Source organism: Bison bison, unplaced genomic scaffold, assembly GCF_000754665.1.
Source record: "Bison bison bison isolate TAMUID 2011002044 unplaced genomic scaffold, Bison_UMD1.0 scf7180017864145, whole genome shotgun sequence".
Taxonomy (NCBI): Eukaryota; Metazoa; Chordata; class Mammalia; order Artiodactyla; family Bovidae; genus Bison; species Bison bison.
In genome coordinates this window covers 580,217-605,210 of record NW_011494717.1, presented here as the reverse complement: position 1 = coordinate 605,210, position 24,994 = coordinate 580,217, and the positions used below count along the sequence as shown (strand labels likewise).

Below are 24,994 nucleotides of genomic sequence, written 5' to 3'. Positions count from 1 at the left end.
GCGCGGTGTCTCGGGGACCAACTGCTGCTGGGCCGACTGCGAGAGTCCACTAACGTGGCTTTAGCGTCCTGTGCTGCGGCGGCAGTCCCGCCGATCGGGGGTTCCTTGGGGGAGACTTCGACTTGTTGGAGGTAGGCTAAGGGCGCGCTCCGTCGCTCTCTCTTGCTTCGGATCCTCCCTTGGCCTGCGCCCTCCCTCAGCCCACCCGCTGGCGGCCGGGTCTTTGGAGCCGCGGCGGTGCCCAGGGCGCGCGGGTCAACGGCCGGCGGTGATCTCCGCACCCTTTCCGCCGGCGGCGCGGGTCCCTTCAGCCGCAGGAAACTTGCCGGTGTCCGCCGGGCCCCTCCCTCGGACGGCTCTGGCGGCGGTGCTTGAAAAATCTCGTCTCCGGCTAGCCTGAGGGAACCCGGCGCCGGGCCCCGAACGGCCGCCGTTAGGCTTTGATGAGTGGTTTGAGGGGGAGAAGGGTCAGGGGGATGAGTGTAGGCTCGGAAATTGGGTTCTTATCACCCCCTGTGATGACCCCTTACAAGTAACAACTTAACTACGTTTAAGAGATATGTGTAAATATCCCTGAAGGTGGCTTTGTTGCTAAATCCCAGTTTCAGGAGAACGCAAAACTGTTACCTAGAAAAATTTAAATTGTGACGTTTGGAAGTTTATGATGGCGTTTCTTTCCCCCTTATTTTCTTGTGGAGATGAATTGGAGAAGAATCAGTACTGGGAATTCCTGAACACTGAGCTCAAGGGTGGAGGAAGGGCTGCAGGACACTTTGGGGCATAAGAGGGTGCTGTGCTAATTCCTACGGGAGCAACTATTTGGTGTTTAAACCCTGAACACGGAACTTATCTGAGTGCTTGCTACTCTGTATATGTCGTGAAATTGAAAGGGAGTGTTCTAAATACAAGCTATTCTGGAATATATTCAAAAGAAGAAAAAGTCCAAATTTCCAGATTTTTAGATGGCTGCTGTGTAGTCTTTTAAAATACTCACTAGCTTATGCACTGGTGTATATGGGTGGTAAGGGAGCATGTTAGAAATACTTAGATTCACTTTATCTCCTTTTACTGTGAGAAATATGCAGAGTAATTATTTCCTGTAGAAATGTGTGTTTACAGTTTTCCGCTTTTTTTCCCCTTGAATGCCAGTAAGTACAAAGAAGTTTGGAGATTACCAGAATATTACTTTTTACATGTTTTTGTATAAGAACCAGTGTTGTGTGACCCTGAACAGGTTGGTACCACCTCTGTAAATTTCAGTTTCTATTCTGTAATTGGGCTTCCCCAGCGCGTCAGATGGTAAAGAATCTGCCTGCAATGCAGGCAACCTGGGTTCAGTCCCCCTGGGTCAGAAAAATCCCCTAGAGAAGGAAATGGCAACCCACTCCAGTATTCTTGCCTGGAGAATCCTATGGACAGAGGAGCCTGGTTTTTTATTTTACTGACTTTATTTTACTGAGTAGATGTAGAATTTTGTATAAAACCTGCCTAAATCTTGATGATCATTTTTAGATCTAAGTTAGGAGAATTAGTCAAAGCCATACTTGGTTTACTTTAAGGAATTGGTGGCTCAGCTGGTAAAGAACCCACCTGCCAATGCAGGAGATTCGAGACCTGGGTTCATTTCCTTCGTCCTAAAGATCCCCTGGAGAAGGAAGTGGCAAGCCACTCCAGTATTCTTGCCTGAAAAATTCCATGGACAAAGGAGCCTGGTGGGCCACAGTCCAGAGGGTCGCAAAGAGTCACACAACTGAGTGCCCACACATGAAGGTATTATGTTTAAAGCATAATTAAACGTCACAGTTATATATGTATATATACATATGTAAGTCCAGATGACTGAGGGTCAAGTGTAGACACTTAGTATTTTTTATTCACTAGTTAATGAGGTACATCTTACTCACTAGTTTCCCTGGTGAACAAATTCAGAATAGTCTCTGTGACTTTCTTAGTGCCACTGCCAAATCTACGTCTTTGTTATTGTCTTGATGCTGAGTCTTGTCCTACTCTTTCGTGACTTCATGGACTAGCCCGCCAGACATCTCTGTCCATGGGATTTTCCAGGCAAGAATACTGGAGTGGGTTGCCACTTCTTTCTCCAGGGGATCTTCCCAACCCAGGGATCAAACCTGGGTCGACTGCATTGGCAGGCAGATTCTTTACCGCTGAGCCACCTAGGAAGTCTCTACTAGAATCTAACTCTATTATTTTGCTGCTTACTGGCCTATCCATCTCAATTTCCTAGAAGCACTTCAAACTCAATGTTTTCAAGAAAAATGAATGAATCATTTCCAAACCTCAGTCTACTGATGATGGCATTTACTATTAAGAGTAAAGATTGTTTCTGAAAATTAAACACAAGATAAAATTTTATACAGCAAGCCCAACATTAGAGGGACATATCACATAGTTTTATACATTACCAAAGGAAGAACAAGATGAACAGACAATTTCACTTTGTATAAATAGTCAAACTTGGTTAAACTCAGTTCATGCCAGGTGGAACCTGGACATTAAAGAAGTTTGATTTGGGGTTTTGACAACCTGGGTTTGGATCTAGGCTCTGCTAAGATATACCTACATGAATTTGGGTATCTTTTAAATGAGCTTCAGTATCCTCTTTTGTAAAGTAAGGGATCACTTATAAGGATGTTGAGAATTAAAAGGTTTATACCTCTTAATCCCTTTCACTAATTTCACTCCCCTGCTTCCCCCCTCTCCCCTTCTGGCAATTATCCATTTGTTCTCTGTATCAGTATCTGTTTTCATTTTGTTTGTTTCTTTTGATTTTTAGATTTAACATATAAGTGAGGTCATATGAGTATTTGTCTTCCTCTGTCTGAGTTATTTCATATAATATAATACCCTTTGGGGCTTTGCAGGTGGCTCACTGGTAAAGAATCCACCTGCCAATGCAGGAGATTGGAGTCTGATCCCTGGGGTGGGGAGATCCTGTGGAGATGGAAATGGCTACCCACTCCTGTATTCTTGGCTCAGAAATCGTATGGTCAGAGGAGCCTGATGGACTACAGTCCATGGGGTCAAAAAATATTCAAACATGACTTAGTGACTAAACAACAGCAATACCTATGTTGTTACAAATGGCAAGGTTTCTTTTTAACAGTTGTATAATATTCCATTGTGTGTATGTGTTTTGTTGTTCAGTCACTAAGTCCTGTCTGACTCTTTGCAGTCCTAATGTCTGTAGCACTCCAGGGGTGCAGGCTTCCCTGTCCTTCACCATCTCCTGGAGTTTGCTCAAACTTATGTCTGTTGAGTCAGTGATGCCATCCAACCATCTCATCCTCTGTTGTCCCCTTCTGCTGTCCTCAGTCTTTCCGAGCATCAGGATCTTTTCCAGTGAGTCAGCTCTTTGCATCAGGTGGCCAAAATACTGGGACTTCAGCTTTAGCATCAGACCTCCCAGTGAATATTCAGAATTGATTTCCTTTAGGATTGACTGATTTGATCTCCTTGCATTCCAAGGGACTCTCAAGAGTCTTTTCTAGTACCACAGTTCGAAAGCATCGGTTCTTCAGTGCTCAGCCTTCTTTACATTACAGCTCTCACATCTGTACATGACTACTGGAAAAACCATAGCTTTGACTATACAGACCTTTGTTAACAAAGTGATGTCTGCATTTTAACACGCTGTCTAGGTTTGTCATAGCTTTCCTTCCAACAAGCAATCGTCTTTTAATTTCATGGCTACAGTCATTATTGGCATTGATTTTGTAGCCCGGGATAATAAAATTTGCCACTGTTCCACTTTTTCCCCATGTATTTGCCATGAAGTGATGGGAGCAGATGCCATTTTTGAACTTTGAGTTTTAAGCCACCTTTTTCACTGTCCTCTTTCTTCCTCATTGAGAAGCTGTTTATTTCCTCTTTGCTTTCTGCCGTTAGAGTGGTATCATTTGCATATCTGAGATTGTTGATATTTCTCCCAGCAGTCTTGATTCCAGCTTGTAATTCATCAAGTCTGGCATTTCATGTGGTGTACTCTGCATATAGGTTAAATAAGAAGGGTAACAACATACATCCTTGATATTCCTGTCCATTGTTCCATGTCTGGTTCTAACTGTTGCTTCTTGACCTGCTTACAGGTTTCTCAGGAGTCCAGGAAGGTGGTCCGGTATTCCATCTTTTTTAAGAATTTTCCAGTTTGTTGTGATCCACACAGTCAAAGGCTTTAGCATAGTCAGTGAAGCAAAAGTGGATGTTTTTCTGGAATTCTCCTGCTTTTTCTATGATCTGTGGATGTTGGATGTATATGTGTATCGTGTCTTTATCCATTTATCTGTTGATGGACATTTATATTGCTTCCGTATGTTGGCTGTTGTAATAATGGTGCAGTGAACATTGGTGTGCATGCCACTGCTTTTGTTCAACACTGCTTGTCCTTTAGAGACTGGTCTGTTTTGCCTTTATTCTCACTCTGTTTCATTTGTGCTCTATATTGAGGCTACAGGGATTTTTTAAAAACACAAATCTGAGTGTTCAGATTTTATTACCTGAGTTTTGCTCACCTATAATTGTTTGATGGGTGGACTAATGAATTTTTTCACTTACTTATTTATTATCTGTTGCATCTCATGTATATATTCTAAGCAGCGTGCTTATATTTCAGTACATTAAAAATGAGGTGGTTTAATAAAGAATGAGTTTGTCTTTGGTGTGGTAGGAGCGGAATTGGGAATGAGGTAAATAGTCTATGGCAGATTCAGAAGCAGTAGCAATTTACCTTTTTTTAAAACCTCTGTTTTCTATTGACGTTTCCAATTCTGTTATGACTGTTCTCACTACTGTTAGCCCCTACTTTGATATTAATGGGAAGTATGAATTACTAGGTACTCACATTAAAATGGAAAATTTAGAAATTTATAATCCTGTGTGAAAATGCTTTTGGTCTTTCAAATTTCCTGTGTATATGCTTGCTGTAATTAACCCTTGGTGATTGATTTTTCTTTCTTCTTGAACTTATTTTTTCTTGATAATCATATTTGTTACTATTCCTGCTTTGAAGGAGCTTGCATTCTGCAAGGGAGAAGTAGTATGTTCCTTAATATTGAATTTTTTTTATTGTAAATAAATATTGAATACCATGAAGAGCTTTATGAATGCATTGAAAATCCCAGAGGAGCTTTTTCCCCCCCTATTTTTATGTTTTACAGGATATTATAAGTATTTTTCTTTACATCTGTTTATATTATCTTTTTAGCATATTAGAAACAGTTCTACTGTTGTAACCTATATTTAAGTCGCAGGACATTCATGTGTGTTTTTAAAAGTCCATTATTAAATTATAGAATGATTCATGTTTTTAAAGGTTGGATCTTTCAGTGTCTGTTAGATGCATGTTGCCATGGCAACCTAACAGCAAACTGCAAATCCCAGGCTAAGTACAGCAAATAAAAAAACATTGTCGTCATGTAGCGCACTGTATTCTGTCTTGTATAGGATCTCACATTGATTATGAGAAGCTAATCACACATACCTTCGTTCCCCTTCCTTCCCCTGATTTTACTTGAAAAACAACTGTTTTCTAGTGGTAAAATACTAAGATCAATCAGCTGATGTCTGAGTGTCAGCTAACTGCAAATTCATGTATTAAGCATTAATAAAAACTGCCTAAAAGGACATTTAATATTGGGAAAATGAAGAAGTAATGCTGCTTCTTTGCTCTTCTGTGATAAATAAATGACTGTAATTGAGTAAGAAACAGGTATAGGTGGGAGGAAAGGCAGTGTTGGGAAAATAATTGCCTGGTAGTATTCTAGGGAATTTAAGTTAGCTGAAATTAATGTATATTAATTCTTGCTATTAAATAATTTGAAAATTATGTTTGATTTTCAAGTTCTGACTTGTGTAAGAGATCAAAATAAACACTAAGTTACTTGTCAGAAAGATGGTGAATATTAGGTAATTGTGACTATAATGCTAGTACTCTCTCAAAAGGCATTTGTTTAGGTTAAATGTCCTTTGGATGTTAACTAATATTCCCTTTAAATGGTATTTGATTTATCACGATACATTAGGTTCCTTGTTGCCTTCAGGACAGGATAAAGTCCTAAATTTTTAATGTTGTTTACAACAATTCTTCTCAGACTTAATGTACTTGTGAGTCACCCAAGACCTTGTTAAAATGAAGATTCAGATTCACTTGTTTTAAATTGAAGTCTGAGATTCTGGATATCTAGCGTGTTCCTAGGAGATGTAGATGCTGCTTGCTGGTCCTTGGACCACACTTTGAATATCAAATCTACCAGTCATTCTATGGCTGGCTTCTCTGCTGCCCTAACTTTATTACTGGTAGCTGTGCCTTGTCATTTATGGCAGTATGTAATGGGCATGCTTATAGTATTCCCTGCAGTAGCAGTTTGCCGAATGTAGTCCAGGGATCCATGAGACTGTTTCAGAGGGGCTACAAGATTAAAATTGTTCTCATAATAATCATAAGATGTTATTTCCCTTTTTTACTTTCATTCACTTGTAACTACACAGAGGAGTTTTCTAGAGGTTATAGACATGTGATAATGTCATTGCTCTGATGGCTGATACAGTGTGTACTTGTGGGTTGTTTTAAATTTTTTTTCAGTTTTAATTTATAATACGGTCAATATTGATAGAAACAAAAGCCCTCTGAGGTCCTTGGTACTTTTTAAGACACTGCAACCTTTGAGAACTGCTGCCCTCTGGTTTTCTTAGGCCATGGACACAGAGACTCACATCTGGAACTTGACCAGAGCTCTTTCCATGGCTTGTGGTGGCTGTTGGGCTGGGGTGTGCTCCTCGCTTCTTTAGGCAGTGGTAAAAGGCCTCTGACGCATCCAGTGGGGAGTGGGAGTAAGTATTATAGCGTCCTGTTACACCCTCTTAGGGGTAGACCTCTAGGTTCTTCATCAGATGCCCCTGTCATGCCTCCCTACTTGGCCTGCACAGCCTTGTCTGACACTGGGCCAGATGGGATGTTGAGATGCCTCCTTTTAGCATCACCAGAAGGAGGTCCACACTACCCACTTGACCTTTGCTGAGGCAGGGGGCGGTGAGGAAGGGACAACAGTTCTTTTAATGGTATTTGACTAGAGTGATTATTGTCTGAAAGTCTTCTTGTTAGACTTCCTTTTCCTGGCCTTTTGTCTGGAGGGAATAGGCTTTCATTAAGCCTTTTGTTTCCCTCTGCACCTCTTGGTGTTTCCCCTGTTGCTGGCTTCTCCAAGTCCACAGTAGTTGAGGGAAAACAAAAACTCAGTGAACCACCGTGACATCTTTCCTTGGATTGTGAGTTTCCTACCAATCTACCTCCTTTTTCAGAGCTGTGTTATGTTTGTTTTATAGTATATAATTTTCAAGAATGTTTTACTAAGCAAGAGGAATAGGGAAAATACATCTGTTCCACCTTTCTAGAAGTGGAAGTCTCTGATTGCTTTTTTCAACTTGCACTTTGGCTTAAAGAATTCTGAACTCCAACTCCACTGTGATTCTCTTATATTTGATTGTCTAAAAATATATGAGTAAGTATTAAAATATTTTTGTTAAAGAAAAACTAAATTTGGTAAACGTAAATAGCTACTTTGGGGAGAAAAAAGATTAATTAAATAGAATTGACGTGAAAGGAATCACGACCACAGTTGAGGATTGTACAAAACAAGGTAATTTTGTGTAATAAATTTGAAGCTTTAAATTATCAGTGTTCTGGAAAATGAAATTACAGCAGACTTGTTCTAGGAATCTATAGTCAACCTGTAATAACCGGTATACAAAAAAAGAAATTGAAATGATTTCATAAAATTAAAATAGTCTGCACTATCTAATAGCTTTAAGGTTAGTTCTTTTTCACTTTCAAAAAACCTTTCAGTGTCATGCCATAGTGGTGATTGCAGAGCATTAAAAGATAAACTACCCAGTTCACTTAATGAAGCATGCATTGTCATAATAAAACTTGTCAAAGCTAGTTCCCCAAAACAGTTCCAACAAGATATGTATAGATATTTGATATTTCTGCAAAATTGCTTCTGTCAGTATAAGTTTGGAGGGCAGTGGATAAAAATTAAGCACTGTATGTATTTCTCCCCTGCCCTCCTCCTCTCTCTCATTTGTGCTTTAAAGTCCTTATTCTCCCACTTTGATCTATTTCTTGTTGTCTTTGTAACATACTCCACTGGCCTCCCAGCACACACCTACATGTCTGACCGGCTTCCTTGCCATCCATACATCATCAAGGTGAACTATCCTTTTTTCTACTGAGGACTGAGTTGAATCTTTCAGTCCGAATTAATGAGGGAAAATGTCATTTAATCTCCTGCTGCCCAGATACCTGGCACAAACCTGCTGTGATATAGTTCTGGGGGTACCTAAACGGATTGAACCTCACTCCAGTACTTTTACCTGGAAAATCCCATGGATGGAGGAGCCTGGTAGGCTGCAGTCCATGAGGTCACTAAGAGTCGGACACGACTGAGCAACTTCACTTTCACTTTTCACTTTCATTCATTGGAAAAGGAAATGGCAACCCACTCCAGTGTTCTTGCCTGGAGAATCCCAGGGATAGAGGATCCTGGTAGGAGGCCGTCTATGGGGTTGCACGGAGTCGGACACGACTGAAGCGACTTAGCAGCAGCAGCAGCAAACAGATTGAAAGTAGAACTATTTTTCATATTCTTGTATCTTAGAAATTTTTGTTACCTGTGCTGTGGATGTTTCTCATTACTCAGCAAACAGTTATTAGGTACCTATCACTTTAGGGCTCTAGGAGAATTTTTAAGAGAAAAATGAAAGCAGCAGTTCAAGTAATGATACCATTTCATTTCAACGAAAGACCATCAACTTGGACTTAAGGTGTGGCTTTTATGTTTAGAAAAGCTTGATGATGTTAATTTTCTACAGGCAAATTTTAAGGAATATTGGTAAAAACAAAAAAAAAAACTAGATAATTAGCCTGGGTTATTTATTAGAGAACAGTGAAGTGACACTACTCAGTTCAGTCGTATCCAACTCTTTGCTACCCCATGGAATGCAGCACGCCAGGCCTCGCTGTCCATCACCAACTCATGGAGTTTACTCAGACACGTGTCCATTGAGTCGGTGATGCCATCCAACCATCTCATCCTCTGTTGTCCCCTTCTCATGCCTTCAGTTATTCCCAGCATCAGGGTCTTTTCCAATGAGTCAGTTCTTCACATCAGGCACCCAAAGTATTGGAGTTTCAGCTTCAGCATCAGTCTTTCCAGTGAATATTCAGGACTGATTTCCTTTAGGATGGACTGGATCTTCTTGCAGTCCACGGGACTCTGAAGAGTCTTCTTCAAAAGCATCAATTCTTCGGTGCTCAGCTTTCTTTATAGTCCAACTCTCACATCCATCCATGACCACTGGAAAAACCAGAGCCTTGACTAGACGGACCTTTGTTGGCAAAGAAATATCTCTGCTCTTAAATATACTGTCTAGGTTGGTCATAACTTTCCTTCCAAAGAGTAAGCATCTTTTAATTTCATGGCTGCAGTCACCATCTGCAGTGATTTTTGGAGCCCCCCGAAAAATAAAGTCTTTCACTGTTTCCATTGCTTGCCCATCTATTTCCCATGAAGTGATGGGACCAGATGCCATGATCTTAGTTTTCTGAATGTTGAGTTTTAAGCCAACTTTTTCACTCTCCTCTTTCACTTTCATCAACAGGCTCTTTAGTTCTTCTTTGCTTTCTTCCATAAGGGTGGTGTCACCTGCATATCAGAGGTTATTGCTATTTCTCCTGGCAATCTTGATTCCCGCTTGTGCTTCATCCAGCCCAGCATTTTTCATGATGTACTCTGCATATAAGTAAAATAAGCACGGTGACAATATGTAGCCTTGACATACTCCTGTCCCGATTTGGAACCAGTCTGTTGTTCCATGTCTAGTTCTAACTGTTGCTTCCTAACTTGAATACAGATTTCTCAGGAGGCAGATCAGATGGTTTGGTATTCCCATCACTTTAAAAATTTTCCACAGTTTGTTGAGATCCACACAGTCAAAGGCTTTGGCATAGTCAATAAAGCAGAAGTAGATGTTTTTCTGGAACTCTTACTTTTTCGATGATCCAGCGGATGTTGGCAATTTGATCTCTGGTTCCTCTGCCTTTTCTAAAACCAGCTTGACCATCTGGAAGTTTACGATTCACATATTGCCAAATCCCGGCTTGGAGAGTTTTGAGCATTACTTTACTAGCATGTGAGATGAGTACAATTGTGTGGTAGTTTGAGCATTCTTTGGCATTGCCTTTCTTCCGGATTGGAATGAAAACTGACCTTTTCCAGTCCTGGGGCCACTGCTGAGATTTCCAAATTCGCTAGCATATTGAGTGAAGCACTTCCACAGCATCATCTTTTAGGATTTGAAATAGCTCAACTGGAATTCCATCACCTCCACTAGCTTTGTTCGTAGTGATGTTTCCTAAGGCCCACTTGACGCATTCCAGGATGTCTGGCTCTAGGTCAGTGATCACACCATTGTGATTATCTGGGTCACGAAGATCTTTTTCATATAGTTCTGTGTATTCTTGCCCCCTCTTCTTAATATCTTCTGCTTCTGTTAGGTCCATACCATTTCTGTCCTTTATCGAGCCCATCTTTGCATGAAAAGTTCCCTTGGTATCTCTAATTTTCTTGAAGAGATCTCTAGTCTTTCCCATTCTGTTGTTTTCCTCTATTTCTTTGCATTGATCGCTGAGGAAGGCTTTCTTATCTCTCCTTACTAGTCTTTGGAACTCTGCATTCAAATGGGGATATCTTTCCTTTTCTCCCTTGCCTTTCCCTTCTCTTCCAGTGCTAGGCAAAAGTGAAAGTGAAAGTCACTGTTTCTTGTCAGACTCTTTGAGACTCCATGGACTATACAGGCCACTACAAATATGCTTCTTTGGGGAAATAATATCAATTTTATATGATTCATTATTACTTTATAACTTATAAAAATTGGATGATTGCTCTGGAGTAAGTTCAGAAGGCATTTACCATCTCATCAGTGGATCTACAGTTTCACAAATAAAACCGTTTGCTTTTTGTAAGCTTAGGAGTTAAAATACTTAGATAGGTCCGTATCAATAAAAACCTCCATCATGAATCCCCTCTGACGTAAAATCTTCTAGTGTTGCATATGCAGATTTTTTAAAACAAGAATTTATTATCTACTTCTGTAGTGAGAAGTCTGACATGTCTGCCTGGGCTAAAATCAAGAGAGCAGGAAGGATATGTTCCTTTCCAGAGGTTCTTGAGTATCTGTGTCCCTACCTTTCCACCTTCTCGTGACCACTCGCATTGTTTGGCTCATGGCCCCCTCCCTCCACACAGATGATAATTTTACTTTTTCTTAAAGTGAAAATGAATGGATATAGTACTAAAATTTAAGCTTTGTCTGATTTTGTTAAGTTTTGTTAATATATATATATGAAACAGTTGTATGGGTGCTTTACATGATTTTCTTCATTGTCACTGTAATATTTGTTTAGACCTGATGGCCAAAAGAAAGGAAGAAAATTTTTTCTCTCCTGAAAATGCCAAAAGACCAAGACAAGAAGAATTGGACGATTTTGATAAAGATGAATGTGACGAAGATGAATGTGCAGTTTCTTTCACTAATGGTACCTCTACTTTGGTGAGTGCAAAATTATAAAATTAATAACTTTTGATTGTCCTGTTTCTCCTGTCTGTTTTATATATCATATTCTTAATTCAGTATCTGAAGCTGGGTCGCTAGCTGCAGAGGAAAAATATCATAAATTTTTAAAAGTGATGTAAAAATCACCTAATTTTGAAGTTCATGTTAATTTTTAGAAAAAATTAGTAGAGAAAACAATAAAACAAAGATGTAGTTCTTTGGAAAGGTCAGTAAAACTTACAAACCTCTACTAAGATTGACGAAAGGGAAAATGAGAGAAAACACAAACTACCAGTGTCAGGAATGAAACAGTGGATTTGACCATAGACTCTGCAAACAGCAAAAGGATAATAAGGAGACTTCCCTGGTGGTCCAGTGGTTAAGAATCTGCCTGCCATCGCTGAGGACATGAGTTGGATCCACATGTGGCAGGACAGCTAAGCTTGTGTGCCACGGTTACTGAAACCTGTGCTCTCTGTAGAGCCCGTGCTCCACAACACGAGAAGCCATCTCAGTGAGAAGCCCTCACACCAGAACTAGAGTAGCCCCCCGCTCACTGCAACTAAATAAAAGCCTGGCACAGCAATGAAGACCCAGCGTACCCAAAAGTAAATTTTAAAAGAAAGGACGATAAGGGAATATTGTTAACAACTCTGCACACATAGATTAGCAGTTTAGAGTGGACCAATTCCTATAACAAGGAAATTTAATTCATCCTTTAAAAACTCCTAAAAAAGGTCTCTTCAGTTTCAGTTGGTTTGACTGAAGAATTGTACCAAATGTTTGGGTTTCAGGTTCAGATTAGCATTCAGCAGAGAATTCTTAGACTTGACGCCAAACATACAAACCATAAAATGAAAAACTGATAAATTAGACCTCATCAAAATTAAAAACTTTTCTTCTGCAAAGACCTTGTTATGAGGATGGAAAGTCAAGCTAGCAGAATATTTGCCAATCACGTATCCAACAAAGTACAAATATCTTGTTTGTATAAAGTGAAAGAAAGAAAGTGAAGTCGCTCAGTCGTGTCCGACTCTTTGCGACCCGTGGACTGTAGCCCACCAAGCTCCTCCATCCATGGGATTCTCCAGGCAAGAGTACTGTATAAAGAATTTTATAAAGAATGTGTATAAAGAATTCTCAAAATTCGACAATTAAAAGCAAATTTCCAATTTGAAAATGCACAGAAGACATAAAGAGACATTTCACTGACAGGATGTACAGACGGCAGATACACACATGACATCATGTTCAGAATAACCTGTCATGAAAGTTAAGTCGCTCATTCGTGTCCGACTCTTTGTGACCCCGTGGACTGCAGCCCACCAGGCTCCTCTGTCCATGGGATTCTCCAGGCAAGAGTACTGGAGTGGGTTGCCATTTCCTTTTCCAGGGAATCTTCCCTACCCAGGGATCGAACCCAGGTCTCCCGCATTGCAGGCAGACACTTTAACCTCTGAGCCACCAGGGAAGCCCTGTCATGAGGGAAATGCAAATTAAGACCATGATGAAATACCACTGCACACCCATCAGAATGGCTACTTTTTTTTTTCTCTCTCTTAAATGACAATACCATATGCTGGCAAGGATGCAAAGAAAGTGGATCATTCATATATTGGTGGGAATGTAAAATGGTACAGTCACTCTGGAAAATAGTTTGGCAGTTTCTGTAAGAAATTTAGCATGTAACCATCTATCATATAACCCAGTATCTATCACAGAGAAAGGGTCTTCCCTGGTAGCTCAACTGGTTAAGAATCTGCCTGCAGTGCAGGAGACCCTGGTTCGTTTCCTGGGTTGGGAAGATCCCCTGGAGAAGGGATGGGTTACCCACTCCAGTATTCTTGGGCTACCCCGGCGACTCAGATGGTAAAGAATCTGTCCGCAATGTGAGAGACCTGGGTTCGATCCCTGAATTGTGAAGATCCCCTGGAGGAGGGCATGGCAACCCACTCCAATATTCTTGCCTGGAGAATTCCCAGGGACAGAGGAGCCTGGCGGGCTACAGTGCATGGCGTCGCAAAGAGTCAGACACAACAGAGTGACTAAGCATAGCACAGCATCACAGAGAAAAGAAGATCTATTTTCCCACAAAAATCTGTACATGAGTGTTCATAGCAGCTTTATTTTGTAATACTCAAAAACTGTATGACAATCCAGATGTCATACAGTGAGTGAGTAGTTAAACCTGCTATAGGATGTCTCTACCCTGAGATACTATTTAGCAGTAGAAAGCAGGGAACTGTGCACATAGACAGCAAAAGACAGTTAAGCTGAGTGAAGGAAAAAGCGCTTTTCCAAAGGTTACATTCTGTCTGATTCCATGTATATAACATTCTTGAAATAACAGTGTCTCAGAAATGGAGAGCAGACCAGTGGGCCAGGGTAAAGGATGAGTGGGTGGGGAGGAATGAGGATGCGGCTCTAGAAGGACAATGTGACAGTTACTTGTGATGGGAATATTTTGTGCGTCACTATCAAAATGAGCACCCTGGTGTGGTATTGTACCATAGTTTTCAAGATTTTACCTTTGGCAGAACCTGGGTAAAGGAGTCACAGGATTTCTCTGTATTATTTTTTATAACTACTTCTAAGTCTTCAATTAGATCAAAATAAACTGAAGACTTTTAAAAAGTCTTCAACCATGATTTCTACAGAATTCTGCTTGTTTTTGTTGCTATGTCATGTCCTACTCTTTTGTGACCTCATGGCCTGTAGCCTGCCAGGCTCCTCTGTCCATGGGATTTCTCAGGCAAGAACACTGGAGCGGGTTCCCATTTCCTTCTCCAGGAGATCTTCCCGACCCAGGGATCGAATTCGTGTCTCCTGAATTGGGAGACAGGTTCTTTACCATTGAGCCACCTGGGAAGCCACTCATATAAGGATGTAAATGTTCCCTGCTTTTTAATAAGCTGCTGTTTAGTGATAGAGAGCCAGAGATTTTTATAATAAATAACTTAAAAGTTGGAGACATTAAATGTTCTTCAAAAACATTTGGAAGGTTTGGTAAAATATAGTTGATTTATTTTCATATTTTAACTACAAAGTGTAACCACTGTGTATCAAACTCTTGGTTAAAACATATATGAACCATCTCTAATTTAATTATGACGTATTCTCAATATGGAAATTATAATTCTGTGCTCTCTCTGCAGTGGATACATTTAGCAATGTCTGAATATAATGTTTGGTTGTCACAGCTGGGGTTGGAGGAGAGAGTGCTGCTGGCATCTGGTGGGTAGTGGCTAGAGATGCTGTTAAATATCCCACAATGCCGAAGATAGCCTCTCTCCAACAAAAACTGATGTGACTCAAGATGTTGGTATTGTCCATATTAAAAAAGAATCCTGTGAAATACTTGTTAGAACCTATAAGGACTTTAAAAATAGCAGTTAATCATATGAATTAATGTCACTTGCTCATTGATTGAAGGCCTCTCTAGTGGCTCAGTGGTAAAGAACCCACCTGCCAATGCAGGAGATGCAGGTTCAATCCCTTGGTCGGGAAGATTCGGTGGAGAAGGAAATGGCAACCTACTCCTGTATTATTGCATGGACAGAGGAGCCTGGCAGGCTACAGTTCATGGGGTCTCAAAGAGTTGGATACAACTTAATGACTGAGCATGCTCTTACTCATTAATTGAAATTAACATTTAAAATTGTACTTTCTATAACTTTTTTCATTGATGGCACTGCTGATCTTTCTCCTGCTAACAAACAGTTGGATGATTGTAGTGATTGAATTAGATTGATTGTTTTCTCTCATTTTTTAAAATTCATAGACAGCAGCAGAAGTTGGAATAATTGAGAGTATTCAGCTCAAAAACTTCATGTGTCATTCGATGCTTGGACCCTTTAAGTTTGGTTCTAATGTCAACTTTGTTGTTGGCAATAATGGAAGTAAGTGCTTTTGCCTTCCTTCTTATTTGACTTTGAGCAGTACATTGAAGTCAGAATGCTTTAACTTTTTTAAATAGGTGCCTATTAGTGCTGATACAGCTAAGTTTTAGATCTCTGGTTTGTGGTCATGAATTTTTCAGTATTTGCTGCCAGTCTACACTTTAAGAAAATAATGAATTAACTCTGGGTTCATTATGCAAGAGGAATAAACCTTTCTTTCATGTTGTTTTGCCACTTTATTTTTTTAATTAAAGGATAATTGCTTTAAAGAATTTTGTGGTTTTCAATCAAACATGAACAAGAATCAGCCATAGGTACACCCATGTCCCCACCCCTCTCTCCCAAATCTCCCTTCCAACTCCCTCCCAATCCCACTGTTCTAGAATGCATAGTGATTTGAATCTATGTACCTTGGAATTCATACCATAGAAGAGTGGGCAAGCTATCCTCATTGCCGTTGAGACAGTCCTGTGTCTTGTATCTATTAAATGTTGTAACAGCATGAATGAAGTGCCATGGGAATCCAAACAAGAAAGAAATGAATTCTCACTCATGTGGCCAATGAAAGCTTTAAAAAGAGATGGTATTTGTGGTGGTACTTGAATAAAAATGAACGATCTTTTAGATCTTCTGGGGAAGAAGTAGCTGAGACATAGAGGAAGACATAGGAGTTGGAAAGACGAGTTAGGCAGCCTTTGTGGTGAACCATGTTGGCTGCTTAACTGAGCCAGTAGAGAGGGAGAGGAGCTTGCCAGGGTCCAGGGATGGTGGTCGTGCTAGAACATGGAACTAGTACAGATAGCTCCGTGGTCTGTTTAGTTGTTCTTTGTTTTTCCTCCTCTGTTAGTTCAAGAGGAAAGTGTTTTCAGAAGGAGAGAATAGACAAAAGGACCAGAGCTATGGGGAGGTCAAACAGGACAAGTAGTAAAGACAGACCGGTAGGTTCTGCAGTTAGAGCTTAACATTCGAAATAGTGAAGGTGTTAATCTAATGCAGGTGGTGGAAACTGGGAATTTGGAAATGAAGAAAAAGGAGAGAGTTAGTATAGGAACTCAAAAGACATCCCAGGAACTAAATTGGGTTAACTCTTGTATACTTGGTTTAATTTAGAGTATGTTGTGAAAGATGATGAGTTAATAAGAGTTGATCTCTTTGGTTGATTGTGAAGTTGAGAAAATGGTTGTCATATTCTGGGTAACTGTTACAGATTTTGCTGTTTTAGCTTGCGATATTTTTTGTCTGTTAGGAGTAAAAAAGTATACTCTTTAAAGAGTGAGCAAATGAATAATACTCAAATTAGGAATAATAATTGCCAAAATATCGCAAAATATACAAAATCTGTCTATACGACTGGTAGTTTTTCATATTTAAATTCATTTATTCAGCAAATATGTGAGTGCCTATTATGGGCTTATATTGGAGATAGCCACTGAGTTAAGGTAAGGTCCTGTCCCTGTGGAGCTTGCAATCAGGGTCAAAAATAGTTTTGGGCTTCTGAGAATTTATGGGAAAAGAAAAATCCTAATTTTAATTAAATTAGGATGTAAGAAACATTAGATGAGTTAAATGTATTTGGGTTAATTAGAAAGATAAGTTCATTTAATATCTGACAGGTCAAGATGATACTGTAAATTTTAGGTTGGAAAGTTATCAACCAGTTTTTTCCATTTCTGGCACAAATTTGATTCCTGAAATATATTGATTTTTTTTTTCTAATAGCAGCAGCTAAATATTTCATGATATATACAACTTTTTGTTTTTGGCACTGGAAGAAAACTATAATTGAAGTGTAACACTTCCTTTCAGGGTTAGACTATTTCACATCTTCTCTGAGAAATATTTTTACATCAAATTATAGAAATCATACTTCTCCCTCTCTAATGCATGTGATTTCTTCAACACCTGTTCTTTAGGTGGCAAGAGTGCGGTGCTCACAGCTCTCATAGTTGGTCTTGGTGGAAAAGCTATCACTACTAATCGAGGATCTTCTTTAAAAGGTTTTGTGAAGGATGGACAGAAGTAAGTGTTGGCTTTCTACGTGTATCTTTCAGTTCTTTAATAAGAAGCAGCTTTAGATTCCCAATTCATGTAGACATTGTCAGAAATGAATTGGCTTCCTGGAAGTGGAACAGAGGTGTCAGGTGTCATATCTTTTCATTCCTTTCTCTTCCCCACTGTTGCCTCTTTATCTCTCCTGACAGAATGCTTATGTCACTTAATGCCATGCACCTCCCCCAGACACTTGTTTCCTTTACCTTTATGGAAGAATGAGGAGTGATAAATTTGTGTACTTCCATTTAAAGGAATATTTATGAACATGGGACTTTAAATTTTTTTGGCCGCATAGCATGCGGGACCTTACCCCAACCAGGGATCGAGCTGCTGCCCTCTACAGGAAGTGCAGAGCCTTATCCACTGGACCACCAGGACTTCTCTGGCTCTTGTCCCAAATCCAGCTTCAGCAAGTACATGTTGATACCACGTGAGCTAGAGCAGAACTAGTAACGAGTCAAGGTGTCCCTAAACAGAACTCCAACTCTCTTAAGAATTCAAAAAAAAGTATTCCATTCTGTCTCTCATTTTGTATGCTTTACTCAGATGGTTCACCAGTGAATTTGGTGTGAGGGCTATAATCATAAACCTCTTTGTGGTTCATCCTGACCTTTGTGAATGGTTATATAACAACCATGTGTGGCTTTATGTTTGTGTTTCTTTCACTGAATGTTTGTGTTACATTCACCGTCACCTAACTGTATATTAATTGCCTGGTTTGCATCATCGTAGACTCGTGGCCCTTTGTCCATTAGGAGCTCTTGTCAGGCTGATATCCTTATTCTTTTTAGTTCAGCCTCAGAAAACCCTGACGGGATCCTCATTTCTCCTATGAACTGGATGTCCTAGACTCTGTCATCCCAGCTCCCACAGTGAGGCGTCTCCCACTGCTTGTTTCTCCCTCACATACTCGGTGCCCAAGGACTTCTGGAACTTTGATAATTAACAGTGATTGTCTTTTTGTCCCCCTTGTAACTGACTTCCCTTCTGCTCAGTGTTATATCGATTTAACTTCCCCCATTTTCCATTTGATTTCTAAAAAACAGAATGGGGACGTGATGTGAATCAGGATTGCAGGTTTCTTATGTATTTCTCAGAAACCTTAGGAATCTTACCCTTAAGCCAAGGTTCCAAGTGGACTTAGGAAGAGGAAGGAAAAGATACACAGAAAATTGTTTCCCGTGCTGTATGGCCTTGGAAAGGAACTACTTGAAAACAATTCTCCAGCATGTTTTCTGCCTCTCCTGACTGTATTTGGGCTCCAGTCTGGCAAGGTCTTCTCTCCCACAGTCTCCAAAGAAAATAATGTCTGAAGTCAAAAGTTAGCTATTTGAACACTTCAAAGTTAATGGTCTCAACTCTGTTTCAGTTCAAGTTATCCAAATATTTACCTAGTCTACCTAGCTGGATAACCCATTGATCTTTCACATAGAAACCTCAGGAAGAAATTTTTTATTCTGTACCATTAAATGTTTTATGTCTCCATTAAAGATTAAAAAATTTTTTTCCATATGAGAAGTACCTAGACCCAAGCAGAAGCTTCTTTCTGAGATTTGTCCTTGGAATGCCATTAAAAAAAGAAAGATGGATAAAGGCTAGTTTGCACAAATCACCACCATTGAAGGACACAGCTGCCTGTAGATAGGAACATTAAAATATTTTAAACAGAGGTAATAACAGCTAAAAGCTTTGACCTGAGCTCAGTCTGCTTTGTACTGACCTTGTCTGAAAAAGTAGCTAAAAACAGCTTTTCCAAACCCATTCCTACTCCTCTTGTCCTTGTCTTCCTCATTTAAAACACTCGGTGGCTATAAAATTTCTCTAATTTTATAATCTCTGATTCTGTTACCACTTTTTTTTTTAAACAGAATTAGCTCACTGAGTATTATCTTTTTGTTTTGTGTCTAAAATCTGTGTGGCTATTCCATCGTTCTGAGGGTGCCTGTCATTCAGGCACAGGTTTAAGGTGGTCCTCAGGACTCCCCCTCCCCCCATCTGAAGCACTCCACTTGTTACACTTGAGCTCCAGGCTGCCTTTGTAGAGGGTTCCAACCTTCCTTAGAGATGCTTACCTAAGATGGTTAGGAGAAGCCAGAGGACTGACTGTGCCTAGAGGCTCTTTACCTGGGGCTCCGCCCTCTGATCATCCAGCGAGGCTTTGCAGTAGTAAGGATATGTCTCCTCCTCTCGGAGAGACCAAAGTCTCAGACCCATAGCCCTTCACATTCTTCAGCAGGTTCAGTTCACTGTTCCCTCCCTCAGCCTTCCTAATCCTAGTCCTGGGATCTAGGCACCAGGCCAGTTTTTGACATCAGCTGTAGCATTGGGGGAGTGGGTTATGGAGGGATACTACACATGCCTGATTGATTTAGTCAAGTTTACAGAACGTACTGCAGATTAGCTAGCCACCCAGAGAAGGAACAGGTGTGTCCTTATTCTACATGGCATTTTCCATGTTCCTTGTGCCTCATTTCCATCAATACACAATGCTGGAGTCACCTCTGTACAGATAAGGGTCTCCTGAAGCCAAGAAAGAAGCCACAGCCCCCTGGAGAAGAAAATGGCAACCCACTCCTGTATTCTTCCCTGGGAAATCCCACAGACAGAGGAACCTGGCAGGCTACAATCCACGGGGTTGCAAAAGACCTGGACATGACTTAGTGACTAAACAACCGCCACCCTACATTCTCTGCACTTCAGTTGCGTTTTCCTTTGGGGACCTCCAACATGCACTTCCCTTTTCCACTGTAAGTAGCATTAGCGGTCCTGTGCTCTTTCTACATCATCTTCCTTCATGGCCCACCTCCCTGGTGATTGTAAGCCACACTTCCCAAGTTTGTAACCTTTATATGTGCAGGTGTATAAAATAAGACATATATGTGGAGAAGCACACAAAAGTAAAAAAAAAAAAACAACTTCAGGTTTCCCTTCTTACCAGGACCAGAGATATGTGCCATCTGTTGTTCTGGGTTTGAAAATGGTAACCTCTTACATTTTTCCTCTTTCACTGTTGTTCCTTTCTTTTTCTGTTTTAAGCCACTTGCATCTTTTCTTATCATTGGGGATTTTCTGTGACTTATTTATTAATTACTTTCACAGTCCCTCATTGCTACAGCATCAAGAGGTAAATGTCTGATAAAGCTGTATTTTCCTTGTTCTCATATTTTATGGCCACATTGTGTCCCATTCTCTTCTACCCACTTTGACATGGGTCTTCTCTCCTTCATCCCATGTATAGGATTTGCTTAGCTAGTTTTTAATTATTTTTATCCCGAGAAAGTTGTTCGATGCATAGCTATAGATTCCGTGTGTTGTAGAAGGTCAGTTCTGGATCCTGTAGCCATCTTGAACCGAAACCCCTAGAAATTCTAATTTTGACAGGAACTTCAGTGACTTCTTTGTGTGACATCTTATATGAGAAAATAGTTTTTGTTAAAAAGAGCTTTATTATAGCATTTTCATAAATTTCACTTGTCAAAAGTGTATAGTTTGAGTTTTAAATATGTAAAAATCTTCATGATGATAAATAAAAAGTAGTTTTTGGATCCCCCCCCAAAAAATGAAGCCACAGCCTTAGGGCGGCACTGCGTATGCTTGTGGTGTGTGCGCGCTCGTGTGCTGTCATTCTGGAGGAGCTCTCCCTGATCGTTCCTCTTCTCACTGAAGGGTCTCTCTAGGGACAGACACTGGGCTCTATGGCTCTTGACCCAAATTCCACACCAGCCACGTTAGTAGGTGGGGAGACAGCAGTCAGTCCCAGAGCAGGTATTCTGTTTCCTTATATAGGTTTTCTGAGCAGTCATTATGAAGGGTATTTTTTGTAAGCCTTAAATGTTTTTAAATAACTTGCCTTTCTTATGAATTCATATGGTAGTGGGATATAAGTGTCTACAAAGCTCTCACAATAGTAAAAATAGCTTTCAAATGCAAGGAGTGGCCCAGAAGGAAAATAAAGTTGGTATTTGCAAATCAAGGGAGGTATCACTTTATTTTTAAAAATGTTTTCATGAGTTACAAGTATTTTTGGCTTTATGTTGTAGGCCAGATACCCTTCTCCTATCATAGACTTTAGCTGATAGTTTTCAACCTTGACTTTTCATTAGAATTACCGCAGAGTGCTTTAAAAGCTCATTAATTAGAACTTTTCAGGAGCACATCTGTCTTAGTTAGATACTGATTGCTATTTCCGGTTAAAAACGTACACACCCCAAGCCACTCAGGGTATCTTGAGAAGAGATAGATCATAAAGATGTAGGATGTATATCTTGGAAGCTGCAGGGAGGAAGCATAATTGGATCCAGGAGTGACTGGAACTGAGAAACTCAGAACCAAAGATCGTCGCTCTCTGGGTCTTTCTGTTCTGTGTCTCTGGCTCTTTGTGTCTGTTTCTGGATCTTTGTCTTCCTTCCTTCGTCAGGCTTATGCTTACAGCTCTTCCTTTCCACTATTTCCCTCCCTCTCCTCAATGGCTGCACTTTTTTAAAAACATTTTATTTTATATTGAAGTATAACTGATTAACAACGTTGTGGTAGTTTCCGGTGCACAGCAGAGGGACTCAGCCATACATATACATGTGTCCATTCTCCCCCAAACTCCTCTGCCATTCAGGCTGCCACATCACATTGAACAGAGTTTCCCATGCTGTACAGCATGCCCTTCTTGGTTATCCATTTTAAATATAGCAGTGTGTACATGTCCCTGACTATCCCTTTCCCCCACCCTTCCCTCCTGGTAACCATCAATTCATTCTCTAAACCTTGTTATCTTTTCTTACTGCTATGTGGCAAAAGTTCTGACTTACCCTTTCTGTGAGAGTGTAATCCTTTGTGGGGGGAGGAAGGGGTCCAGACTTCCAACAGATGTTGCATTTTAAATCCAAGCCTCTACAAGCCAGACATTCACCTGTCACCATACTTACACATGTATCCATTCTCCCCCAAACTCCCCTCCCATCCAGGCTGAGCGGCCTGCTCTTCTGTGCTGTACTCTCCCGCCTTCCCTCTTCTTACAGGCATGCAGGTGTGTGACTATTTTTACCTACCCTGGAGCCTGTGTGCTCTTTCTTAGTCTTCTTGCTATTCTGTATCTCCTTGTTCATGTGTGTGGGGCTGCCCTTGAAAGGAAGTGCTCTTGAGTTCTCTATGTCTCTGATTCATGGCCAGTATCCGTGATTCAGTGTCGTTCTCTGTCCAGGTGGTTTCCCAAGAACTTAACTGTTCTATGTTCTGCTTCTCTCTGTAGTCTCTGCAGACTTTGTACGTGTCAGAACATAGCGCCCCAAATTGATCTCTCTAGTCCCAGAGTCCTCAGAACTTTGTAGCTCCAAGGAATTACCTCCTTAACGCTTGATTGAGTCTGAATTTGAGTTTGTTTTTAAAACTTGTGATTTTAAAATAATTTTAGATTTACACAAGTCTGCAAAGCTAGTACAGTTTTCCTATAGCCTTTACCCAATTTCCTTTAATGTTGACATCTTAAATACTTGAGGTACTTTTATCAAAGTACTGTGTGGTTAACATTGGTATATTATTATTAACTAGACTACAGACTGTACTTGAGCTTTACTAATTTTTCTTAATTTGAATTTTAAAGAAGAGTATCTGGCTCAGTTACTATCCACTTTCTATATGCTTCCCAAGTGGCACAGTGGTAAAGAATCTGCCTGTCAATGCAAGAGATGCTAGTTCGATTCCTAGGTTGGGAATATCCCCTGAAAGAGGAAATGGCAACCCACTCCAATATTCTTGCCTTGGGAAATCCCATGAACAGAGGAGCCTGGCAGGCTACAGGCCATGGGGTCACAAAGAGTTCGATACAACTGAGCAACTGAACACACACACACATTAACCATGTCTTCTATATTTATCTCAGTCCCTGTGGGAAGGGTTGGGGGCTGCTGAGCCCTCTGTCTATGAGAGCACTTCCCTGCACACATGTACGGGGGGAACAAGAACTGAGCCCCTTCAGGATGTCTACTAAGTTCACAGTGAAATTCATCTTGAGTATTTTTCCCTACATTTCCTGCAAATGGAAGCAGTTTTGGATTATGACTACAAATTGATGAAAACAAGTTTGTTCTGTTTAATATAGCCTTTAATTACCAAAATCAGATTTACATTAAAGGACTTGAGCATTTTTGACAGATACTCATTTTTAACCAGAGAAAATATTGTCTGCTTTTATGTTTGAGGAAATTATATTTATTTATTAATGCTCTTCATTAACTTAAAAAAATTTTTTTCTCCCAGGGCTTATTTTAACAGAATTTAGAGTAGAAAATCAGAGATTGATTCTCTCCTCCCCCATAATATGTTAAAATATACATGGCTATAAATGCTTCAAACTTCTTTTAAACTTTGAAAATAATTCTTTTGTAATACTAATAAAACCTTAGGAAATTTTGAGATTTAGTTTACATTTCTTGATGTCAAATACTTTAGCCTTTTTTGTTGTTGTTGCATAAGTAATAGAAGAATCAAAATTGTTTCCCTTAGTTCTCATCTTCTTAGAAAATATATTATTTCACCTTAATTCTCACTTCATCATTCTTAGACACCTGCTGTCAGGATGATGCTTTATTATGTGATTTAGCATGATATTGATACGCAATATTATTATCCAGGCGGTATAATATTGATTATACATTACAGATAGGAAACTGTGTAACTTACCTACATGACATGAAACAACCAAAACTTAAATGAATTTTGTGAAAATGTATTTCTGTTACGAATAGCATAGTCAGTTATTTTGTTATAAAGTTTCTCTTCTCATCTTTGTTGTATGGTATCTTTAATATTATTCTGTAGTAGCCTCTCAGCCATCAACTGCTGATGTAAAGCTACTTTTCCAATGAATTAGCCAAATCACTGAGAGGTTTTGAAAATTACTATAAGTTGGTGTTACAGTTGCCCTGCACATTCCTGTGACTTAGTTTAACCTTATTGCTTTAGTTCAGCAGATATCTCAATAACAATAAGGAACAGAGGGGATGATGCCTACAGAGGAAATGTGTACGGCGACACTATTATTGTACAACAGCACATCAGCATGGATGGAAGTCGATCTTACAAACTGAAGAGTGCAACAGGTTTGTTATGAATTTCTCTTTTATTTTGGAGAACTAATAGTACACATCCAGTTAAAAAGAGGTCATTGATTGTGCTGGTATCACTGGAAGGATACGTCTCATCTCTTGAAACTTCCTTCTTGTAAGAGGATTGGTTGGTTGCATATATGTGCATATACACATGTATGTATACATACATACATATATTACACATTGTTGTATTGCCACAAGGGATTCTACAGCAAAAGTTTGAGTAGCAGAATTTGGGTCAGTTTGAAACAGTCTGTGGTATGCCATTTTGATCTTCTTTCACCCCTATAGTTACTATCACATGTGGAAAGAGAA

At 39.9% G+C, this 24,994-nt stretch overlaps 1 protein-coding gene across 1 annotated transcript in view; it reads left to right on the top strand.

Moving 5' to 3' along the window:
- Window positions 1-6: 6 nt before the first annotated feature.
- The window catches only part of SMC6 (structural maintenance of chromosomes 6), a 74,994-nt gene continuing 50,006 nt past the window's right edge, over window positions 7-24,994 (top strand). Inside the window, exons 1-5 of the mRNA XM_010840507.1 lie at window positions 7-131; window positions 11,480-11,625; window positions 15,410-15,527; window positions 17,441-17,546; window positions 24,534-24,670. Of these exons, the coding sequence (XP_010838809.1) occupies window positions 11,485-11,625; window positions 15,410-15,527; window positions 17,441-17,546; window positions 24,534-24,670 (502 nt within the window). The 5' untranslated portion in view covers window positions 7-131; window positions 11,480-11,484. The remainder of the gene's footprint in view (window positions 132-11,479; window positions 11,626-15,409; window positions 15,528-17,440; window positions 17,547-24,533; window positions 24,671-24,994) is intronic.